The following is a 25,862-nucleotide window of genomic DNA, read 5'->3' on the forward strand; positions in this document are numbered from 1 at the left end:
CTCAATACCTTCATGTATTATGTAACCAAACAAAGTCAGCAGTGATGCAATGGTAATAGCACTGAACTTGGACTTCAACAACCTGGGTTCAAGTACTGGCTCTGCCACTTACTAGCTAGGTGACCTTGGATAAGTTAATTAACACCTTCTCAGAGTTTCTGTATCTGAAAGACAAGAATGGGTAATACCACATCATAGATTTACTATAAAGATGAAATGAGATAAAAAATAAAAAATTTGTAACATATAAATCATTATTAAGCATGCATATGAGTTTTCAACAAATATGTGTTAACTCATCTATGCCAAGCATTGCCTACACACTGTTGGGCAAGCAGACAAGGTCCCCTCCGCTCATGTCTCAGTCAGTCTAGAGAGAAATACAAGCAATTAAACAAATTTAAAAATACACATGGTAAATGTTATTTTAAGTCTGGAAGAAATAACAGGTGCTTGAAGTAACACGTACAAGGAACAGGGATGATTAAGAGAGCTTCCTGAGTAAAGTTACACAGAAGATGACACCTAAATGATTGACATGAGTTGGCCAAGTAGAGGGTGGGAGCGGAATGGATGGCAGTGACAGAGGTGTGGCAAGTGATCCCGCTGGGGGAATAGCATGGGCAGCAGCTGGGAAGGCAGCAAGTTCACGGAGCTTTCTAGGAAGAGAAAGGGGTTAGGTACGGCTGGAGAGTAAAGCTGGGTACAAAGAGAGGGAGAAAGAGTGGGGAAGGATGGGCAGGGAAAAAAGAGATCATACGTGCAATTTCCAGCATAGGTCAAGCGAGCAAGAGATTGATGATTCAAGATGAAGTAGTTGGGTATTCCTGTGGGCCAAACATGGTGACAGGAAATCAAGGTGATCAGTACCGGGAAGTGACCCATGTAGACAGATAGCATCCAAGAGGCTTGTCCATGAATCCTAGTCACCGAGCTGCATTCCTCAGGAGGGCTCAGTCCCAAAGAAGAGAGGTTGACGAAAACAGGGCAAGTCTCCAGCTAAAAGCTACACACTAATCAATTTTATTTACAAAGGGCAGTGATTTTTCAAGGCATTTTCACATCCCAGACCTTTGAAGGAAACCTTCACTGCATCTTTGTGAGCCAGGCAGAAGCAGGTATCACTACTTTTATCAAGGGTACTGTTAATCACCTCCATTAATAGAATAAAGGTGGCACAGTTAGTCCTATCCATTATTAGGTTGACAAATGCAGATGATATCAATCATATATTTTTTCTTTCATCCTATGTTTTAAATTTAATTTTAATCTAAGAATGGCTAGCTCCAAAACAAGTATAAAATGGGATATAGTGAAAAAAAAAATCATTAAATTGGAGGTTAGGATTTGGATTCCAGTCTTAACTCTGTCACCAGCCTATTGACTGACACTTGGCAAATCACTTCAAGTCCTCAGAGCCTCAGTTTCCTCTAATTGGACGAGCCCACTGATTGCTAAGGACGTTTCTGACACTCAGATGCTTTGACTTCAAGTCCTGAGGGCAAAAGAAAGAAGTCTAGGATTCGACATGTATTGAAGAATTTTTAAAATTTATTTTTAGCCCCAGTCTTTATTTTTAATTTGGTTTTCTATCTTGTTTTTCATTCCTCAGTTACAGTTCTGTTATTTCCCTTTTCCCTGAAGATATTTTCAAAGCTGTCTTTGCATCACTTTAAAACTGTAAATATGCCCTTGAAACTTGCAAAGAGGCTTTTGTGTACTTACAAATGGAGGTTATTATCGTACAAGTAAGTCACTTGAGTGCACTGCATTCCTCAGCTTGCTCCATTGAGAGCTTTATTAGGTTATATTGTCCTATTTCAGAAGATAAGACTTTCCCACTTTAAAGAGTGGGCTATCTGATGAAACAGGGTGACGAATGCTCCAGAGTATAAGCAGAAGGATTTTGGTGCTACCCAAAAGACAGACACACTTCTCAAGGACAAGTAGGTGCTTCACTTAAGAGGGCACAATCAAGGACAAATGTTCTAAAATTAAACCAACCAGCTGCTCGCCGCAGACGCCCACATGTCAATTATGTTATCTTCTTCTTGTCCAGCCTTCCCTTTCCATGAAACTAGAACTCCTACTCACTGCAACCCTGGAAACTTCACACACTTTCCAAGCAGCCACCTATCCACGGGAGCAGAAAGCCTGTTTTAGAGCATACTAGGATCCATGTACTCGTCTGTTTCAGAGTGTACTAGGATCCATGTACTCGTCTGTTTCAGAGCTTACTAGGATACGTGTAACTCATCTGACAGAATGTATGCTCTTTGGGCTTTTCAACTCCGATACCAAAACTTCCACTTAAGCGATGCCAGAAATTGGTTTCAGAAGTCAATTGAGTATAACCTTCCTCTTCAAGTGAGGTGACAATACAAAAACTAGTGTCTGAATTACATAAATTTAAGGAATCTACAAAAGATGAAAGATTTAAGTTTTTCCGTAACTTGATAAACAACAGAAATGGAGACAAATGTGTCTGTTTCTATGTTGGGGTTTTAGGTGTGTTATCAAACAATAGTCAGAACAGTTGTGAATGTGTGCTGACAAGATTTAACTGAATTAAGATGCTGTTTGTAAATAAGATAAGTAAACAACCACATAAAGCAAATGATGGCTTTATAATACAACTGGAAATGCTTCTCACTATAGATGCTATTCTAACCATGCTTAGATGCAGCAGGGAAGAAATGTGATTATTTATCTTATACAGAAATAGGGCCAGGTGTGGTGGCATATGCCTGTAATCCCGATACTTTGGGAGGCCGAGTCGGGCAGATCACCTGAGGTCAGTTCAAGACTAGCTGGACCAACATGGTAAAACCCCAGCTTTACTAAAAATACAAAACTTAGCTGGGAGTGGTGGTGCATATCTGTAATCCCAGCTACTCTGTAGGCTGAGGCAGGAAAGTCACTTGAACCTGGGAGACAGAGGTTGCAGTGAGCTGAGATCGTGTCACTGCACTCCAACCTGGGCAACAGAGCAAGACGACTCCAAATCAAAAAAAAAGAAGTGAGTTTTACTTTGGAGGCGATTTGTGTTTTTATTAGATTATATTAGGCTAAAGTTCCAGGGATTTCTCCCTAAATGTAGTCATTCCGGCAGTTGGTGTACATTTATTACTGAAAATATTCAAATATTCAATGCTTTTTGAGTGCCACATTGAATAATGAATCAATAATAATATGCTGATTAATATTAAATCTACTTTTTCTATAAAGTAAAATTTTGCTAGTTGTGTTGGAGGGGGTGTAAGATTACCATAAAACTAAATATTTTGTAAAGTGATAAAATTTATTATGAGGCAATATGTACCTAGAATTTTTGCTTATTAATGAAATGTACATTATACAAATCTTATTATAGTTCTTTCATTATTCTTATATTGGAAAATCAAATAAACCTGTATTGAGATAATTTAGATTTACTTATTCAAGAACATTATTGAGAATTCATAAAACATTGTATTAGATGTTGGGAATATATAAGGATGCATCAAAACATAGCATAAACATAAAAACAAAATATAAGTAGTCCAGGCACAGTGGTTCACACCTGTAATCCCAGAACTTTGGGAGACCAAGGCAGGAAGATCTTTTGAAGCCAGGAGTTTGAGACCAACCTGGGCAACATAGTGAGACTAAGTAGCTACAAAAAATAAAAAGACTTAGCTGGGTGTGGTGGCGTGCACCTGTAGTCCCAGCTATGCAGGAGGATTACTTGACCCCAGGGGTTCAAGGCTGTGGTGAGCTGTGATCATGCCACTAGACTCAAGCAAGATCTTGTCTCTAAAAAAGAGAAAGAAAATGAAAAAAATACATGTGATATATAGGTGATCATAATAATAGGTATCATAAATTATTTGAAAAGTTATAATGGGAGTTAACTGGTATATTCAGACACAAATTACTAAAACAGAATTATCGAATAAATGTACAAAGTTTTAGATGCTTATATTTTCTTTTTCAAATTTTTCAGGAACATTTTATTTGTTTTTCAGGCCTTTCTACCTACTAAATATAACCACACTTCTAACTTTATTATACAATATCCAATATGTTATATGTATATATCTGAGGACAAAAATGAAGGCTTAGTTTAGGTACAGTTTTATAAACTGTGTTTTATAAAAGTTAAGCTGCCTTGGGTTTTTACATGTCACTTCTCAGCCTGGACGGGTAATAAGGACCAGAGTTACCCTCCCACCTGAAACAACTAAAAAACTGGACAAAACATGTGAAGCAATTTTTTTAAAGTATTGAACATCAAGCAGATGAGGACAATGATCCCTAAGAGAAGGGAGGTGAGCCCTACAATTGCCCCAGCTTACTGCCTTGAGAGGGTGTCCAGTCTGCGGTGCAGGGAAGAGGACCCTGTATAGAGTTTGATGGATTTCCTGACTTAAAGACTCTAGGATCTGGGAAAGACCAAGGCAGCTAGAGTTTGCAAGGTAGAGTTCCAGAGAGCAGAGCACTGTATTGGAAGAGACTTTCTCAGATTTGCAGATGGTCCTTCTCAAGTCTCCAGCTGAGAACTTCTACACATGTGTAAGAAAACTCTCTGAGGCCGGAGAGAGAAACAATCTGAAGGACAGAGGGAAAAATCCCCAGAGGTCACATGGGACCAAGAACAGACAGACAGTGTGGAAAACCTTGTAATTCATTGTTAGAGTAATTAGAAGGGTATCACCTCAGTAGAGGGGCAGCATTAGCTCTACGCTAGAATATGCATTGGTCACACATAACAAAAAAGTAAAAGCAAGCCTCAAAAGGATCCAGCTATTTCCAAGAAACTAAACTGCATCCCAAGAAAAAACTCAAGAACATAAAAATATTCAGCACCCAACAAGGTAAAATTCACAAGACCTAGCAGCCAATCAAAACCTGCAAAGAAACAGGGAAATACAACCCATAATAAAAAGAAAAATCAATAGAAACAGACACAGAAATGACACAAATGATAGAATTAGTAGCTGAGGACTCTAAAACAATTATTGTCACTGTATTATGTTCAAAAGGTGGAAGAAAGATGGAGTACATTAAGCAGAGGCATGGAAAAGATAGCAAAAAAACAAAACAAAAAAACAGCTCACTAATGCTATGTTTATTTTTCTGGCTTTTTCTCTCCTTGTGTTTATATTGGATCATTTCTGTTGCTATGTATTTGAAGATTCTGATGCCTGATATGAAAAATATACCAAACAAGATTAGTAGACTAGACACGGTAGAAGAAAAGATTAGTGACATTTAATACGCAGGAACAGAAATGACCCAATATAAACACAGGGAGAGAAAAAGCCAGAAAAAGAAATAAACATAGCATTAGTGAGCTCTGGGACAGCTTCAGGCCATTTGGTATGTATAGTTGAAATCAACAAAGGAGAGAAAGGAGAAGAGGGGAACAAAAATTTTTAAGAAATAATGGTTGAAATTTTTCTAAATTTATAACTATAAATCCATGGATCCAAGAAGTCCAACAAAACTTACAAGAAATAAGAAGAAATCTACTTCAAAACACATAATAATCAAATTGTCTAAAAAGCAATGGTAAAAAGAAAACTTTAAAAGCAGCCAGATGAAAAAATAGCACATTACATACAGAGGAACAAATCTAAGAAATGACAGAACCTTTTTGTCATAAACAATGTAAGCCTAAAGACGGGGGCGGCAGAAACTTTAAAGTGATGAAACAAAAAAAGAAGTCAACTTAGAATTCTATACCCAGCAAAACATATTTTACAAAAATGAAGATGAAGTCAAGACTTTTTCAGACATAAAGAAGCCAAAAAAAAAAAAAAAAAAGTTTTTCACTAGCAGACTTGCATTAAAGGAAATCCTTCTGACAGAAGAAAAATGATACCAGATGGATATCTAGATCTACAAAAAGGAATGAAGATCATCAAAAGGGAAACATGTATGATGACATGTGAAATGCCTTTTTTTAATTTCTAAAATCTCTTTAAAGGTAATGTGTTGGCTTTTTAAAGCCAATGTATTAACAGTGTATTGTGGAGCTTATAACGTAAGTAGAAGTAATATGCATGACAATGGTGCAAACATTGAGGGGAGGAAATGCAAGTATACTATTCTTAGTTTCTTTTTCTTTTCTTTTTTTTTTTTTTTGAGACGGAGTTTCACTCTTGTTACCCAGGCTGGAGTGCAATGGCACGATCTCGGCTCACCGCAACCTCCGCCGCCTGGGTTCAGGCAATTCTCCTGCCTCAGCCTCCTGAGTAGCTGGGATTACAGGCACACGCCATCATGCCCAGCTAATTTTTTGTATTTTTAGTAGAGACGGGGTTTCACCATGTTGACCAGGATGGTCTCGATCTCTTGACCTTGGGATCCACCCGCCTCGGCCTCCCAAAGTGCTGGGATTACAGGCTTGAGCCACCACGCCCGGCCTATTCTTAGTTTCTTATACTAAATGTGAAGTGGTAAATATCATCAGTCACATTAAATGTAAAAGATGTAAACATCCCCATTGAAGGCATAGATTATAAGACTGGACAATTGACCAGGTACGGTGGCTTATGCCTGTAATCCCAGCACTTTGAGAGGCCGAGGCAGGCGGATCACAAGGTCAAAAGATGGAGACCATCCTGGCCAATATGATGAAATCCTGTCTCTACAAAAAATACAAAAATTAGCTGGGCATAGAGGTGCATGCTTGTAATCCCAGCTACTTGGGAGGCTGAGGCAGGAGAACAGCTTGAGCCCGGGAGGCAGAGATTGTAGTGAGCCGAGATCACACCACTGCTCCAGCCTGGCAACAGAGTGAGATTCCATCTCAAAAGAAAAAGAGACTGGACAAAGTATTTTAAAAAGATTAGGTATGCTGCCTTTAAGAAGCCCACTTGAAATATAAAGACATAGCTAAGTTAAAAGGATTAAAAAAAAAAAAAAGATATACCCTACTAACACTTTAAAAGAAAGCTTGGCCTGGGTGCCGTGGCTCACGTCTGTAATCCCAGCAGTTTGGGAGGCTGAGGTGGGCAGATCATGAGGTCAGGAGATTGAGACCAGTCTGGCCAACATGGTGAAACTCTGTCTCTACTAAAAGTACAAAAATTAGCCAGGCATGGTGGCGTGTGCCCGTAATCCCAGCGAGTTGGGAGGCTGAGGAAGGAGAATCCCTCAAAACCAGAAGGTGGAGGTTGCAGTGAGCTTGAGATCAGGCCAAGCTTGAGTTGCTATATTACTATCAAAGTAGATTTTAGATCAAAGAATATTGCCAGGGATAAAAACGGACATACGCTGATAAAACAGTCGCTTCATCAAGTGGATATAACAATCCTACATGTTTACGCATGCAATAATGGGGCTTCAAAATACAGGAAGCAAAACCTGCAGGGAGAAATAAAATTAGTTGGTAATTATAACTGGATATTTCAATACTTTTTCAAGAATACAAGGTTGATTATCAAGACAGACCATGTACTGAGTCACAAAACAAGTATTGATAAATGTAAAAGGATTTATATCATACAAAATATGTTCTTTGACCACGATGAAATTAAGCTAGAAATCAATAACAGAAAGGTATCTGGGAAATCCCCAAATAACTGGAATAAACAAAATTTTCATTCCAATTATTCAAAGAAGAAATCTAAAGGAAATTAGAAGTATTTTGAAATTGAATGAAAATGAAAACAGCATATCAAAATTTGAGAGGATGTAACTAAAGAAGTACTTATGGAAAAAGAAACATCTCAAATCAATGATCTTCAAGTCCCAACAGAGCTTAAAGGTGAAATAAGCAGTGAATTATTTTTAAAAAGCCAAATCAATGATCTCAGTTTTCCCTTTAAGAAACTAGTAAAAGAAGAGCACATTAAACCCAAAGTAAGCAGAAGAAAGTAAATAATAAAGATAAAAGCAGAAACCAATGAAATGGAAAAACAGAAAAACAATGGAGAAAATCATTAAAACAAAAAGCTGCTTCTTTAAGAACGTGAAGATGTCTAGTATTTCAAGAACTGTTAAAGAACAAATGTGGTTATGTTCCTGACCTTGCTATTTTTAGCAAATAAGAAAACTACATCAGAAACCAGGGAAAATATTTGTATTTCTTGGAGTGTTTGCTTATGCCTGCCTGATCCTTTTTCTTAAGAATATGAAAGATATTGTGTGCTACTGAAGAGAAGAAATCCATAAAGCATTTTGAAATGTTTTACATATTTTTCCACAGTGTTTATACATAGATGGGTGTGTTCACGTCATTCTCATCAAGAGTGCAGAACTTGTGGTAGGAGCATCTTGCTATCTGTGTTCTTCTAGACTCTAGTCCCTGTTTGGCTTCCCCTCTTAGAATGATACTTGGAGAAACAGTTCATTCATTTATTCATTCAACAGTCATTATGAAATGCTACAATGTGCCAGACACTGTGGGACATGCTGGGGAGCACGGCTGTGAACCAGACAAATGGGACCCCTGCCCTCTGAGTACTGAGTCTGATATGAGACACAGACAAGTAAATAGGCAACAACAATAGACCAGTGTGAGAGTGCCACCACAGAAGGGACAAGTTCCAAGGAACTCCACAGGACGGCCCTGGAATACTCCTCAAGCTAGCAGCTAAAAAGAATTTTTAAAAAATATAACATTTATTAGGAATTTTTATAATTTAACATAGGCAATAAAATGTTAGGTATGGAGCAATATGTAAGGTATGAATTCAATTCTCAAAGAATTTCTTGACTATTATGTACCTAATAGTTACTCCTTATCCTGTTCCCACTATATTCAGGCTCTGTTTAAATTAAATTTTCACCTCAGTCAAAGCATAAATAAGACATCTAGAATGCTTTTTTTTTTAAATTAATTTTTCATCATCTTTTTTTTTTTTTTTGGAGGAGGAGGGACAGAGTCTCACTCTGTCACCCAGGCTAGAGTGCAATGGCATGATCTTGGATCACTGCAATCTCCTCCTTTGAGGTTCAAGTGAGTCTCCTGTCTCAGCCTCCCGGGTCACTGGGACTATAGGCACACACCACCACACCTGGCCAATTTTTGTATTGTTAGTAGAGATGGAGTTTCACCATGTTGGCCAGGCTGGTCTCAAACTCCTGACATCGTAATCTACCCACCTCGGCCTCCCAGAGTGCTAGGATTACAGGCATGAGCCACTGCACCTGGCCTAATTTTCCATCATCTTATTTAGAATTTTTTATGAGTATTCTAGAATAGAAAGATCACATAGGTTGTTTTCGCCTGTTCAGGACTTTGTAAGGATTTCTCTGTTACACTGGGGCACAAAGAAATGGCAGAACCTGAGCCAAAAATCCCTATCCTCAGGCAAAGTTCAAAGGATTCTAGGCTTAGAGAAATAAGGCAGGACCAGGAAAATGTGAAGATTCCAAAGGTTAGGTAGGAAGGGGTCCATGATTCATGCAGAGGGTCAGATTTGTCTAAATTAGGCATTTCCTTTACCCATCAATTTCAGCTTTGGAAATGTATCTTCAGAAAATTATTATAGTAGTCCTCCCTTATCTGCAGTTTCAGTAACCATTAGCCAGGGTCCAAACGTAGGTGAGTACAATAAATATTTTGAGAGGGAAAGAGAGACCATATTTACATAACTTTTATTACAGTCTATTGTTAAAATTGTTCTACTTTGTTATTTGTTGTTAATCTGTTACTGTGTCTAATTTATAAATTAAACTTTACCATAGGTATGTATGTATAGGAGAAACACAGTCTATATGGGTTCAGTACTATCTGCAGTTGCAGGCATTCCCTGGGGGTCTTGGAAGGCAATCCCCACGGATAAGGGGGTACTACTGTCTATACATCCACATTTTAGCTATGAGGTTGTTCCCTGCAGTGGGCTACACTGAAAAGTTGGAAATAACCTAGTTGCCTAACAATAGTAGCCTGGCTAAATAAATTATGTCATAGCCACACAGTGTAATTCTAAGCTGGTTTTAAAATTATGTAATGGTGTTTCTCAAATTTTGTTGTGTATTAGAATCACCTGGAAGGCTTGTTGAAACACAGATTGCTGGGCCCCACCTGCAGAGTTTCTGATTCAGTTGATCTTGGATAGGGTCCAAGAATGTGCATTTCTAACAAGTTCCCTAGGGATGTTGTTGGTCTGGGGAACTCTCTGAAAACCACTGATGTAGAGATATGTTTGTTGACTTGGAAGAATACCCACCAGGTATATAAAGATGTTGACGTTGTATTTTATACGTATGCATACATACAGAAGTTTAGGTAGAAAGATATTATCAAGTCAGCATCCCTGGTTGCCTCTGGAGGTAGATCACATTGTAGGTACTTATTACCTTCAGTATTTTACATGACAGATTTTTCTGTAATGAGCATAATATTAACCACTAAAACACAATAAAATTTCTTAATTAAAAAATGAGATCATGAAGTCCTGGCCAATAGCACGAACAAGCCAGAAATACTGAAGTATGCATGAACCTAGTCAAAAAAGCTCGACCCCTGGCTTTCTAAATATTCATACATCTTGTTGGGAGTGTGTATTCAGAAGCAGTTGCAGACAGAGGATCGGTGATGGGCCTTTAGATACATCCCCTTCCTTAGGGGAACAAAAAACAGAAGAGGCTGTTACTATCCTGAGGCTTAGAGATAAACAAGAAAAATTCCATATTTTTTTACTTCATTTCGGTCATGCCATGCAGGCTTCTTCTGGGGAAGTTTGAAGAAAAACTGGGTGGGACCCAAAGGGCGACCTGCCAGAAGTTGGGAGCATCTGGATTGGCACACTCTCTGTTTCCTGATGCAGGGTAGATCCATTTCCCAGGGTATCAGATGAAGGCGTCTCCTTTCTGGAAAAAAGATTTCATGGTTTAAATTCCCGTTCACTTTTGTGTCTGTGGCACTCTGCTGTCTCCTTTCCAGCACACAGCCTCAGGGGTCATGATGTCCCTTCCCTGCCGATATCCGAGTGCCAACTGTGGTGTCATGCACACCAAGCACAGAGCCGCCATTCAGCTCCCACTGTCTGGGCTCAGGAAGCAGAAGAGCTTCAAAGTTCCTACAGACCTTGACAGAAGCTTCCTCTGGCTTTGCCTGTGCGGACCAATTCTTAGTGGGAGGGGGAGGTGGAATGGGGTGTGAGAAGGACCTAGGGTAAATGTCAAGGGTAAATATGTGGCGGAGGCAGAGAGACCAAACAGTTGCTACCAATGCTCAGGAAAAGGAAGGGTGGGCAGATAACGAGAAGGACACCAGAGACTTTTCGGTGGAGCGCTGGCTTGGTTAGCGCTGGCTGGCTTGGTTAGCGCTGGCTTGGTTCGCGCTTGTATGCCCTTTTCCATGTCCTTGCATTACTGTGGTTGATAAAATAGGAGTTAGCACATTATGGATACCCTTTAGATCAAGGGTTCTTCCCGTCTGACAGAAATGACAGTGTTTGGAGGTCATATTGAGAGTAAGTTCTATATAAAGCCCACAACGGATTCATTTTTTAAAAAATGTTTCAAAATAGAAACGCATGTTCTGCTTTAGGCTGTTGTTAAAAGAAAAAGATGTTACTTCTCTACTGACTTTTTAATATATGACATATCATTTATTGGATTTTTTTTTTTTTTTTTTTTTTTTTTTTGAGACGGAGTTTCGCTCTTGTTACCCAGGCTGGAGTGCAATGGCGCGATCTCGGCTCACCGCAACCCCCGCCTCCTGGGTGCAGGCAATTCTCCTGCCTCAGCCTCCTAAGTAGCTGGGATTACAGGCATGCGCCACCACGCCCAGCTAATTTTTGTATTTTTAGTAGAGACGGGGTTTCACCATGTTGACCAGGATGGTCTCGATCACTCGACCTCGTGATCCACCCGCCTCGGCCTCCCAAAGTGCTGGGATTACAGGCTTGAGCCACCGCGCCCGGCCTTTGGAAAATTTTGTTTTCTGATAAGCTTCTTTCCACCACTTTACATGTGGATAAATGGGACAGAATGTGGTTTGAGATAAGCTACAATGTTTTATAAGTTTTAAAAGTTCAAAAACAGCTAGAAATACAAATGCCGGTTAATTATGCAGTTATTTCTTAATATTGTCATAATACTGGTGCTGTAACATGAAATTCAGTATGCAAATGAATTTAGGAAGTTATTTGGAATTCTCACCTATTACACGAGTGCAAAGAGCAATGTTAAATTAATTCATTTGTTTACCAAAAATTTATTGAATATTTCCTATGCACCAGGCACTGTCCTAGGATACATCCGTGACTGCCTGCATTATGTTCTAGACTGGGAAGACAGTAAACCACTAAACCACTACAAATACAGCGTCAGATGGTGATAAGTACTAAGAACAAAAATCAGGCAGAGCCATTATAAGGACTTTGATTCTTGTTCTGGGGAAAATGGGAGGTCTTCGGGTGAGGGCGATTTAAGCAGGGGAGTGACGTGAGATTCAACCTCTGTAGAGAACCACTCTGGACAATGGGCTGCAGAGGCCAAATGTCTGCTAAATTATTACCCTCTCCTCCAAAGTTGTGTCATTGAGGACAGGTCTGTACCAGTAGACCCTGGAGATGTGATCCCACACAGTTGACTCTTTTCTTTTCATACCTTTGGTAGAAAACTGATCTCTAAGGTGATATTTTTATAACCAAAAAGAGTTCTATTTTTAGGCAGTGTAAATCAGATATCACCTCTCTGCCTATAGTGTCCCAATGGCTTTCGCTACAGTCAGCATAACTCTACTGTGACTGTCTCAGGGCTCCATTCGTGTCTGTCTCACACCTGCTCTCTGTCTGCCTCTCCAGCCACTCTCTCTCTTTGTTCAATGATCTCCAGTCACACTGGCTTTGTTGTTCTTCCTTGAACAAACCAGGTTCGACTCTGCCTCAAAGCCTTTAAGCTTGCTCTTCCCTCTGCCCAGAATGCTCTTCCCGGCAAGATCTTTGTATGGCTGCCTTTATCTCAAGAGTCAAGTCTCTGCTGATCACTCATTGTATATTTCTGTGTACATTTCTGCACAGGCAGCACATCTGCTCTTTAAAATAACAGGGCAGCCCTTTCCCAGGTGTGCTCAAGGTCTAAAAACCTCTTGTTATCTTATTGCTCACAGATGGCATAAGGCATAAATCAAACAGGGACTACATTAGGCAAACAATTCAGGGTTTGCACACAGTCCTATAAATTCATGGTATTTTCTTTCTTTTCACAGATTATTTTCAAAGCTTTGTCACCACCATACGATGCAGAGAACCCTTACAGTGCCAAAGTTCAGGAGCAGCTGAAGATCACCAACCTTCGCGTGCAGCTGCTGAAACGACAGTCTTGTCCCTGTCAGAGAAATGACCTGAATGAAGAGCCTCAACATTTTACGCACTATGCAATCTATGATTTCATTGTCAAAGGCAGCTGCTTCTGCAATGGCCATGCTGATCAATGCATACCTGTTCATGGCTTCAGACCTGTCAAGGTCCCAGGAACATTCCACATGGTAGGTGAAACAAGTCCCTCCCCTAAGAAAAACAAATCATGAGTTACCTTCACCTTTGGGCATTGGTTGGTATATGTTTAACATGGTGCTGCTAATTTCTTCCTCTGCATGTCACAGCTCCGACACCATACCCGTCCTATAAAGTGTCTATTAACTTGTCTTTTAATCTTCAGTGTTAAGAGTTACAGTCAAGCATGATAACCGTATTCCTCGGAAAACACCCTTGCGAGTTTTTAGTACTGTGACCTTCAGATAGAAAGCGTAAAGTGAGCAGGAGCAAGAGGATGGCATAATCCTATTAGTGGTATTATCACACAGAAACCAGCTTTGACAGTAAATGGGGACCATTGTAGAGCAGATTTTAAACTGGGAAAAATAAGGACCTCGATTTTCTGCCTAGCATCTTGGCCGTCCAGCCAGTAGAATGAATAAAAATTCTCCATGAAGAGGACTGACCCCCTCCTCACCCTAAGGCAGAGTTAAGCTCTTTCCTCTAGCTTCATGCATCTCCTGGGCTTTTCTCTGAACTTTTACTTCTCTGCGTCCCTCAGGAGACCGCAAACTCTCTGAGATTCTGTATGATCTTTGCATCCTCAGGACCAAGTGCATTACCTGGGCCAGAAGTAGGTGCTCAGTAGGTGTTCGGTTGAATGATAGCAACATAGGAACAGGGAGATGATGACAAATTAGTGTCATCGTTTATCTGTCTTTATCTCACTGCCTTCCAGAAAAGATACAGAGTGACTCAGCAGTAAGGACCTTGTTGGGACACATGCGGAGACCAAGGATGGGGACTGGGCAAGGAGAAAACAGGAGAAGAGCGCTCCAATTCTTTGACTTTACATTTTGCTCTGGTACTTCTGCACATACCAAAGCAAAATAATGGAAAAGGCTGCAGAATTCAACTGCATTTCCTAAAGCGTAGATGTCCCTATTCTTTGTTCTTTCTCCCAGCCCTAGTAAAATGTAGGCCCCCAGCAGCCAGGATCCAGTCTGCCAGCAGGACAGTTTGTGCTGGCGGGGCTGAGTCACTGGTACAGCCTCAGGGTAACTACAATGACTAGGACAGTCGCCAGAAAGTAACCGAAATAGAAACAGTGCTATTTCTTACAGTCGTTAATCCGGGGCTCCCAGAGTTGAAGAAAATTTTGCATTCATTCAACAGATACCTGCTAGTTTCCAGACACTGAAGTATCTTTGAAATCCTACAGTATTGCTCCAAATAGAGAGTGGTATGATTTAGTGTATCTCGGTTAACTGGGTTCAGGTAGGATTCAGTCAGAAAATAACAGATCTTAAGAGACATGTCAACCTAGAAAGCTTATGTGAGGTAGAGTGTTCATAATATTTTGTGATGATATTTTAGTGAATTTGTGAAAGGAGAGTATGCAGGCCTTTTATTTCCTCAACTGTCTTTCATAATCCAAGCCATACAGGACCATCTCAGAGTAGAGTCCTGAGCAACATGACAGAGGCCCCCATAGCATGGCGCAGGGTAGGCCCTCAATGAATATTTGTGGACTGAAGGACCTATGAGACTACATAAGGCTCTGATCAACCACATCAAAGTGCCAGAGTTCTCAAGGGCCTTATAAAAACTTTATGTGGCCAGGCCCAGTGACTCACACCTGTAATCCCAGCACTTTGGAAGGTAAAGGTGGGTGAATCACCTGTGGTCAGGAGTTCGAGACCAGCCTGGCCAACATGGTGAAACCCCATCTCTACTAAAAATTCAAAAATTAACAGGGTGTAGTGGTGGGTGCCTGTAATTCTAGCTACTTGGGAGGCTGAGGCACAAAAATCACTTGAACCTGAGAGGCGGAGTTTGCAGTGAGCCAAGATCATGCCACTGTAGTCCAGCCTGAGCTACAAAGCAAGACTCTGCCTCAAAAAAAAAAAAAAAAAAATTCATGAGCACATATTTAAAAGTAGTAATTTCTTTTTTTTTTTTTTTAAAGTAAGTCCTCTAAATATAAACTTTCAGAGTTAACATTCAGGCTGAAGAGAAAAATTCTAGAGGTTTCTCTGTTCTGCCAAATTCAACAAGGGATAATTACTCCAAGTTAATAGACACTTTTAAAGAAGTCTTAAAATATAACTATTCTATACAATATACTGCCAGCAAGGAAATTATCAGCCTATAAAGCGTTCAGGATAACCAAGTAAGTGTTTTCCATTTCCAAAAGATGTTAGAATGAGACATCTCCATCCTGGAAGACCCTATGGAGTGGAAACCTCATTTTCTTACTAACCTCAGGCTGCTTTGAAATTGGAAGTAATTTCCTTTTAAAATAATAGTAGTTTTCTGACATCATTCTATCCCATTTTCATACTGATTTCAAATTCTGCAGCAGCGGTAGCGGCCCCTAGTGCTATAGGTAAGCATGTGTTTGAGTTGGACTAAGCTAAACCAAAACCGTGGATAAGGCCAGGTAGGGGATAAAAACAGTCTAAGTGGCCAAGACTATTTCGGCTTCCAGGGATCCAGTTCCATGACAATTCTTGCTGTCTCTACTCTCTTTAGAAAAAAGAAAAAGAACCCACAAGCAATTGGACTGATAGTGGCTATGGTTGGAAATGTGAATGATTCTGGTTTTAGATTTTTCCACCCCCAAGTTGGGATGCATTTGACTTTTATCTATGCTTTTTTCTTAATTAGAAAAGAGCTTGTGTTAAATTTGGAGACGGTTGCCTCTTTTGAATGTGATGTTTTAATTCCTATGATTGCTTCACTTGAGCAAGTTGCACATTGAAAGCGTAGTCTTTTACCTTATTAAGAACATAGGCGTAGATTAATTGTCCCACATTTGTGTCTCTGGACACCATTCATTTTATGTATATGGCTGTAGAATACCTGGAATCTGATTGTGCCTGCAGAATGGAAGGTAACTTCTTAAGAAATACTGTTCTTCTGCGGAGTGTCTTAGGTAGGTATGTACACATCTAAACTTTTAGCACAGTTTTTATTTGCAGCAGTGGAGTGTGGTCCCTGCACCAGCACCATCAGCCTTACCTGGCAACTGGTGAGAAATACACATTCTCAGGCCTTACCCCAGACCTACTGAATCCAAAATTCTAGAGATGAGGCCCAAGAATCTACGTTTAACAATCCCTCCCAGGTGTTCTAATGCTTACTAAAGCTTGAAAACCATTGCTTTACAGACTATGGCAATTCATCTGTGGCTAATATTGTTGCTAAAGTGACGAATTAGTTAATGAAATCTGATTTTATGGGCTAGAATTTTTTTTTTTTTTTTTTTTTTGAAGACAGAGTCTCGCTCTGTTGCCTAGGCTGGAGTGCAGTGGCACGATCTCAGCTCACTGCAACTTCCGCCTCCCGGGTACAAGCAATTCTCCTGCCTCAGCCTCCTGAGTAGCTGGGATCACAGGTGCCTGCCACCATGCCCAGCTAACTTTTGTATTTTTAGTAGAGATGGGGTTTCACCACGTTGGTCAGGCTGGTCTCAAACTCCTGACTTCGTGATCTGCCTGCCTTGGCCTCTCAAAGTGCTAGGATTACAGGAGTGAGCCACCACCCCCAGCTGAGCTAGAATTTTTTATGGCTGATGAAAGCAAATTAGGGAAGTTAATGGAAATGGCACCCTATTTCTTAAACTATATAAGATTTTAAGGTCGAAAATTTCCTTTCTTTGGGAGAAAAGAATAGAAAAAGAGATGCAAATTAGGTGCCTCATTTACCTTGATACCTTCCTCCTATTTTTTTTTTTTTTTTTTGAAATGGAGTCTTACTCTGTCACCCAGGCTGGAGTGCAGTGGCGTGATCTTAGCTCACTGCAACCTCCCCCTCCTGGGTTTAAGCAATTCTCCTGTCTCAGCCTCCTGAGGAGCTGAGATTACAGGTACGCACTACCATGTTCAGCTAATTTTTGTATTTTTAGTAGAGATGGGGTTTCACCCTGTTGGCCAGGCTGGTCTCGAACTCCTGACCTCAAGTGACCTGCCCACCTCAGCCTCCCAAGGTGCTGGGGATACAGGCGCGAGCCACTGCGCCTAGGCCCCCTCCTGTGTCTTTTAACACAGTACCACCTTCCCCATGTTTCCCCTTCTTCCCAGATCCATTCCACACGTCCTCACCAGTTTAGTTTTCCTTTGACCATTTCGCTGGAAGGCAGAACAGTGCAATGATGAAGACCCTGCTATTGGAGCCAAACCCAGCTAAAATTTGACTTACTGCAGCATTTGCTAGGTTACTTGGTCTCACTGAACCTCAGTTCTCTAATAAAAAGAGGATAATACCTGCCTTTTGTAGTTATGGTAAGGATTTAGGAGTCTGAAGCTCAGTGCCTGGGATAGGGTAGATACTACTTACATTGCTGTCATGATTCTATCGTGTTATCTCAGCCACCTCTACTCTTCTTCATATACTACTTTGCCAATAATGACAAAAATAAATCAGAGCTTATGTGCTATATGACATGTTTACAAGACTGAGGGTTTTGCAGCAAGGAAAACTGTATTTTGACTCCAGCCTGCTGGAATCCCAGAAATTATGTGAAGAGATCTTAAGCTTTTTCTCTTTGCAGCTGTAGAGGACTGATTTAGTTGTCTTTGTTTTTTTAGCAGCTGGTGATTTTACAGCTGTCGGGTGATGAATGGTAATCAGAGGGAATATGGAACATTTCATGATTTTATTCAAATATCATCCACTGGATAACATAGAGGCCTTAGAGTACTGTGAGAAATATTTAATATTTACTGAACTGCACTTGTTGAGGTCTATTTTTTTTTCCTGTCATTTGGAACTTATTTTAAAAGATGGTTGATATTTTGACAGAGGGGTCTTAGTCTGAGGGTAAATAGTGAGACCTGTGGAACCATATAATGGGGTTTGAGGAAAATGTTACTTAGCTACCTAGCTGTGTAAGGCAGGTTTTAGAATCATTCATACAGTCTCATTACAAAAGTTTTTCCTGAGGAATCTGAATATATTCATTCATGTATTTATGTTTGTACATATCATATGTCGTGTTTTATAAATGAAGGACAGAATTAAAACTATGGTTTTCATCTTCTTTTTAAAATTTACTGTTCTATGAATAAGCCAAAAGCATAATTAGAATGTGATCTTGTTGCCACGCCTGGCTAAGTTTTATATTTTCATCAGAAGCAACCTCTGTCATTTAATTTGTCACATTAGGATCTGGAGGAATAGGTAATCCTGTTGCCAGAGGAGGTGCAACATATTCCTAATATTAACAAAATGTAAAGCCTGCCAATTTGATATAATTAGTGTGAGCCTATCCTCAATCCTTATTTCAGTGCTCCTGTGTTAGCATGGCATAGCTCTGCCTTAGCACTGAGTTACTCCCTTAGCACTAATTAACCATAGGTGCTATAGAAAGTGCACAGAAGGATGATTTTACTTTATTTACTACCTCCTATTTCCTAATAGAAGGGCAAGCCAAATTCACATTCATGGCTGGAAATTATTCGTGTTTTGACGGTATTTTCTCTCTAGACAGTAAGACATTCTTTCTTTTAATGGCAAAATTGCCCAGGATTACTTTTAGATGATTAGGAAACAAGAAGACTTTGGAACCAGAGGCATTCTAAAATAATCTTGGCACCCATGGAATAATTCCCTGTGGAATTCCTTTCAAGAGTTCTCCCAGAATAATTAGATATTTATTTATAGGCCTCTATTTCACAGAGAGGTGAAAGGATAAAAATACCTGAAAGGTAAAATATTGATATTGCACCTGACATCTCTAAAAGTGACATAGAAGCCAATGGGAAAGTAAGGATGATTCTCCAAAATATAATATTTGTTCATTTAACTTTTCATGAACATGCTTTCCAGAAAGTGAATGTTTGTCCAGAAAACATATATTTAGGTCAAAATTGGAGCATTGTAAAAGTATAAAAATGAATCTAACAAGTTTTAAATAGCCATTCTATTATAAATTTGAAAAGGAACAATTCATATTTGACATTTTTCTTACTATAAAGTACTCCCCAAATATTCAAGGCATATCTCACTTTGCAAATTTTCTCATGAATACTTCCTTTTCAGTATAATATTTTGGGGTCCAGCTGTGAATAGCCGGGAGCCTGGAGTCAGATCTCTGTGTCTGAAAGGCCTGGTCTTCCAATTTCACTGCTAATATAATGGGTTTGTAGGGAGAAGAAAGCTATATAAATAAAAAGAGAAAAACTGAGGTTACTGATAGATATCTGACTTCTGGTGCACAAATCGTATCTCCATGGTATTTCATTTGTGTCTTGCCAATTTTGTAACAGCTGGAAGCATACTTCAGTTTGTCCTAAAACAGTTAAATTCAGTAGAAGATAAACTGTGATTTAGGTTCTTATTCTCTCTTAAAAGGGGAATTTTTAGTGACAAAACACATGAGGTTAAAACACACACACACACACACACACTCTCTCTCTCTCTCTCTCTCTCTCTCTCTTTCTCTCTCTCTCTTTATAATAATTCCAGAACATGGGAAAAAGCCACAGCCATTTCAGAGAGTAAGGAAAGCAAGATCTGTTAATGTTGACATTCAAAACCTTAATATAATTGGGGCTACAATTGTATTACATCTTAGCAATGTAAATATTTTAATGGAATAAAATAGTAAATTAGTACACATAGGGATAAAGAAGGGTTATAATATTTGTTAACTCATAAAAGATTTTTTTTTGTAATATGAGTTTCTAATTTGGCATCTTTTTTAGCTCTCCTCCTAGTCTTTAGGTAGGAAAATAAAATAGAGAAAATTATGGTTTCAAAAACAAAGACAAAAATATATTTTAGTTTTAAGATAGTTCACATATTAGAATGGAAAAAAGATTATATTTGTTCTATTAAATATTTTATACATAATATAAATATTATGCAAGTCATACAAGTAAACACAAATCAAGTGTCTTGCCTTTTAATTTTGCACCTCTAAGGTCATGTATTAGTTCATTCTTGCACTGTTAATAAAGAAATACCTGAGACTGGATAATTTATAAGAAAAGAGGTTTAGGCCGGGTGCGGTGGCTCAAGCCTGTAATCCCAGCACTTTGGGAGGCCGAGGCGGGTGGATCATGAGGTCAAGAGATCGAGACCATCCTGGTCAACATGGTGAAACCCCGTCTCTACTAAAAATACAAAAAATTAGCTGGGCATGGTGGCGCGTGTCTGTAATCCCAGCTACTCAGGAGACTGAGGCAGGAGAATTGCCTGAACCCGGGAGGCGGAGGTTGCAGTGAGCCGAGATCGCGCCATTGCACTCCAGCCTGGGTAACAAGAGTGAAACTCCGTCTAAAAAAAAAAAAGAAAAGAAAAGAAAAGAAAAGAGGTTTAATTGGCTCATGGTTCTGCAGACTGTACAGGAAGCATAGCAGCATCTGCTTCTGGGGAGGCCTCAGGAAGCTTCCATCATGGTGGAAGGCAAAGCAGGACCAAGCCATCAGACACAGCAGGAGCAAGAGCAAAGGTGGGGAAGGTTCCACACACTTTTAAACAACCAGATCACTTGAGAACTCACTCTCCTGAGGACAGTGCCAAGGGAAATGTTGCTAAGCCATTCTGAGAAACTGCCCCCATGATCAAATTGCCTCCCACCAGGCCCCACCTCCAACACTGGGGATTACAGTTCAACATGAGATTTGGGTGGGGACACAGATCCAAACCATATCAAAGCAACACTACCAGGCATGTAACTTAGCTGCCCAGTCAGCTCTCAGAATTTCTGAAAGGCAGTGATTTCATTGTTTCCCAGATAAGAACCTAGTAGGCATTAAAATTAAAGAGAGCAGAGGATCATAGAATTTCCATAGGCTGAACAGAGGCAAAAGAATCCCATAGCCTGTTTGTCTTTTAGTTCACATTTATAACAATTCAGTTCAACTTAACACACCAGGAATAGAAAGGAACTTCCTCAATGTAGTAAAGGTTGGAAAGGAACTTCTCAATGCAATAAAGGTCAGCTATGAAAAGTCCCCTGTTAAAATCTTACTTAATGGTGAAAAACCAAATAATTTTTCCCATGATCAGGAACAAGACAAGGATGTCTGCTCTCACCCCTTCTATTCAATATGGTACTGGAAGTTCTAGCCAGGGCAACTAGGCTAGAAAAATGAGTAAAAACAGCCGGGCGCGGTGGCTCAAGCCTGTAATCCCAGCACTTTGGGAGGCTGAGGCGGGTGGATCACGAGGTCAGGAGATCGAGACCATCCTGGTCAACATGGTGAAACCCCGTCTCTACTAAAAATACCAAAAAAATCAGCTGGGCATGGTGGCGCGTGCCTGTAATCCCAGCTACTCAGGAGGCTGAGGCAGGAGAATTGCCTGAGCCCAGGAGGCGGAGGTTGCGTTGAGCCGAGATCGCGCCATTGCACTCCAGCCTGGGTAACAAGAGAGAAACTCCGTCTCAAAAAAAAAAAAAAAAAAAAGAAAAAAAAAAAAAAGAAAAATGAGTAAAGAACATTCAGATTTAGAAAGGAAGAAGTGAGCCTATATGTATTCATAGATGACATAATCTTAGATTATAGAAACCTCTTAAGAATTCACCAAAAAACTATTAGAGCTGATGAACAATTTACAAGATATAAGATCAACATTTTAAAAATCAGTTATATTTTTATATACTGGCAATAGAAAATCCAAAAATGAAATTAAGAAAACAATCTCAGTTACAATAGTATCCAAAAAGAATAAAATACAGGAAATAAATTTAACCAAATGCAGGACCTATACGCCGAAAACCTTGAAACATTGTTAAAAGAAATGAAAGAATACCTAAGAGAAAGACATTCTGACTTCATGCATTAGAAGGCTTAATACTGTTAAAATGACAGTCTGTTCCAAACTGACCTATTGATTCACTGTGGCAGCTATCAAAATTCTAGCTGCTCTTTTTGCAGAAATGGACCAGCTGAACCTAAGATTCGTGTGGAAAAGCAAAGGGCCTCAAATAGCCAAAACTATCTTGAAGAACAACATAGTTGGAGAACTCACACTTTCCAATTTCAAAGTTTACCTCGAATCTATAGTAATCAAAATAGTGTGGTACTGGCATAAGGATAGGCATGTAGATCCATGGGAAAGAGAGCTCAGAAATAAACCCATACGTTTATGGCCAGTTGATTTTCAAGTGTTAAGACCATTCAGTGGAGAAAGAATAGTCTTCACCAAACGGTAATGGGGCAGCTGGACAGCCATATGCAAAAGAATGAATTTGGACCTTTACCTTACTCCATTTACAAAAATTAACTCAAAATGGATCAAAGAGCTAAATCTAGAGCTAAAATTATAAAACTCTTATAAAGAAACATAGGTGTAGATCTTCATGATCTTGGATTAAGTAGTGGTTTCTTAGATATGACACCAAAAGCACAAGCAACAAAAGAAAACTAATAGGACATCATTGAAATTAAAAACTTTTGTGCATCAAAGGATATTGTCAAGAAAGTAAAAAGACAATGCACAGAGTGGGAGAAAATACTTTCAAATCATATATTTGAAAAAGTTCTAGTATCCAGAATATATAAAGAACTCTTACAACTTAACAAGTAAAAGACAAATAACCCAACTTAATAATTGGTAAAAGATTTGAATGACATTTCCCCAAAGAAGATATGCAAATGGCCAATAAACACATGAAAAGACATTCATCATTCATCATTAGGGAAATGCAAATCCAAATGTCAATGTGATATCACTTTACATTCATGGCTGTGATCAGGAAGACAAATAATAAGTGCTGGAGAGGATATGGAAAAGTTGGAACCTTCATGCACTGCTGGTAGAAATGTAAAATGCTACTGTTGCTATAGAAAACAGTCCAGCATTTTCTTAAAAATTTTAATATGGAGTTGCCATATGACCCAGAAATTCCACCCCTTAGTATACACTCAAGTGAATTGAGAGTATGTCTACACAAAATCTTGTAGATGAATGTTCATAGAAGCATTATTCATAGTACCCAAAAAGTGGAAACAACTCAAATGTCCATCAGTTGATGAATAGATAAACAAATATGGTATATCTATATAACAGACTATTATCCAGTCATAAAAAGAAATGAAATACCGATACACATTGTAATTTGGATGAACCTTGAAAATGCTGTGCTAAGTGAAACCCAGACACAAAAGCCCACATATTGTATTTTTTTTAAATATGAAATGTGCCGAATAGTCAAATCCATAAAGACAAAACAGGTTGGTGAGTACCAGGTACTGGCAATTAACAGGGAATGAGAAGTGACTGCTAGCGAGCATGAGATTTTTTTTAAGGGGTGGTGAAAATGCTCTGGAATTAGACAGTGGCAATGATTGTACAACATTTTGAATATACTGAAAACCACTGAAATGTACACTAGAATGGTTAAGAATAGTGAATTTTATGTTACATGAAGGTTAGTAAGAGAAAAATCAGTAGCTAAAAAAAAAAAAACCCAAACAAAAACAGAAAAACAAGCATGGTGGATCATATAGGAATTTTACCAAATAAATGTATTTCAAGACCAGTCATTAAACTGACTGCTTTGGATGAATGAGCACTGAAGAAAACCAATTCTTTCAAGAGCTGTGGCTGTTGTTTCTGGCCATGTACAGATAGTCACAGATTTCTGAATTACTGTATTCTGATAGAGTTTCTAAACAAGCATATCTTTTTAATAAAGCAGTATTCCATCTTCATTTTTCATGTGATCATATTCAATAATGAAGACTATGTTTTACAAGGTTCACCTAGAAACAAGCAACTTCCTGATATGAAAAGAAGCATCTGAATGAATTAACAACAAAAAACTATGGAAGACAACACGCCCTAGCAACTGGCTTCTTGTACTACAATCGGGCTCATTTATCTTAAACAAGTCAACTTTTGTAAAACCCTGTGCACTGTAGAGACTACTGAATGACAGGAAGATGGTGCTGTCAAGAAAGAAGGGAAACAGAAGGAAACGTGAACTAGATTGGATTAAAAAAAAAAAAAATCTTTGTAAGAGGACGCAAAGTAGCCTGTGACAAGAAATTTTTTCCTTTAAAATAACCAGAAGCAATGCGAACACATTGAGCAAATGAATGTCAAAGGGTGAAAAGTACTTAATAATCCCCATAGCATTTCTCACGGAATTTACCTGGCCCCCAACTAATTATAACAACTCTTCTAAATCCTAGAAGACATTGACTAAAACCCTTCAACACCTTTCCTCATTCTCAAATGCTGCTTGACAGATAAGTTACTTACAAGATGAGTTCTACTCGTTTTTTGCTTTCACACAGTTTCCCAGGTTCTTGCCTAGTATGTGTTAAGAGTTTAAACACCTTACTAGAAGTTATATATTGTTAATTCCATTTTTTGCTGCCTCTTTCTAAAATTATTAGAAATAGATACTAAGAGATTGAAATTGATGTGATCCCCTTTTCTCTCCAAGAGATTCTATTATAAGAAGTTATTTTAGGTGTTTGTGGGAAGAAAAAAAAAATAATCTTCTAGATGACATCACTGTTCTAAGATGGAACTTATAATATTTTAGGAAATCTCTTGGGAGTTCTGTTCCTATTCTGTCATTGATTTGCTTTGTGACCTTGGGAAAATTTAAGTATAAAAAGATAAGTACAAAGACAAATTATGAAAACAAGACTTTGAGATGAAACGAAGAGCAGAGATGGAGAAGGTTTATGACGGTTGTAGCTACGGCCTTAGTAACTGAGCATAGCGACCTAGTAGCAATTTGGTTTGAAAGAAATGTCAAATTACCTGGCGGTGTATTGAGATAGTTTCATATATAGTTTTATAGAAAAGTCTGTCTATAGACAGGAATTACAGCAAAAATCGAGTAATACTTGATCATCTTTTACTCTATATTTGCAGCTGAACAAACTATAGCTGTTAAGGAGGAGAAAGGAGCCAATTTGATATTCTAATGCAACGAAGTCTTAGATATATTGAAATAAATATCTTAAAATCAGAGCATCTTACTTTATTGCCATTGCATACATGCAAATCTGCAGCCAAGTTATGCACATAAACCAGCTCAATTTAGTTGCAGGATCTAGTCAAGTAAATAGTCCTATTGGACAGAAATCACTTTTAAAAGGCAAGTAGTCAAATAATTTTTAAAACCCACTGGAAACAAAGAATATGAAACAGTTCTATATAGTGAAGTAATGATAGAAAAAAAATCTCATAAGTTGGTAACAGTATGATCTCATCTAAATGTAATCTTCTTAAGCCTCCTGGGCATTACAATTCTTAGTCCAATGCTATTTGCATTTTTATAGCAGAAATATTTATTACAGTCCCCAGAGGGAAGATAAAGTACGAGATGATTCTGAAAAGAGGAGGCTAGTAGAATTAACCTTGTGAAAACCCACTATACAAAACACGTTAAAATTCCATTTTTAGAAGTAAATCCTCAAAATCTTCTTGATTTAAAAAAAAAAACTTTAGGTAATATGTGAA

General features: G+C 38.8%; 1 protein-coding gene across 2 annotated transcripts in view; it reads left to right on the forward strand.

Annotated features, from left to right (window-relative positions):
* The window catches only part of NTN4 (netrin 4), a 124,943-nt gene that overhangs the window by 30,614 nt on the left and 68,467 nt on the right, over window positions 1–25,862 (forward strand). For both annotated transcript variants that reach the window (XM_039472271.2, XM_074402391.1), the window contains exon 3: window positions 13,157–13,435. In XM_039472271.2, the coding sequence (XP_039328205.1) occupies window positions 13,157–13,435 (279 nt within the window). The remainder of the gene's footprint in view (window positions 1–13,156; window positions 13,436–25,862) is intronic.

The sequence above is a fragment of the Saimiri boliviensis genome, chromosome 7, assembly GCF_048565385.1.
Source record: "Saimiri boliviensis isolate mSaiBol1 chromosome 7, mSaiBol1.pri, whole genome shotgun sequence".
NCBI lineage: Eukaryota > Metazoa > Chordata > Mammalia > Primates > Cebidae > Saimiri > Saimiri boliviensis.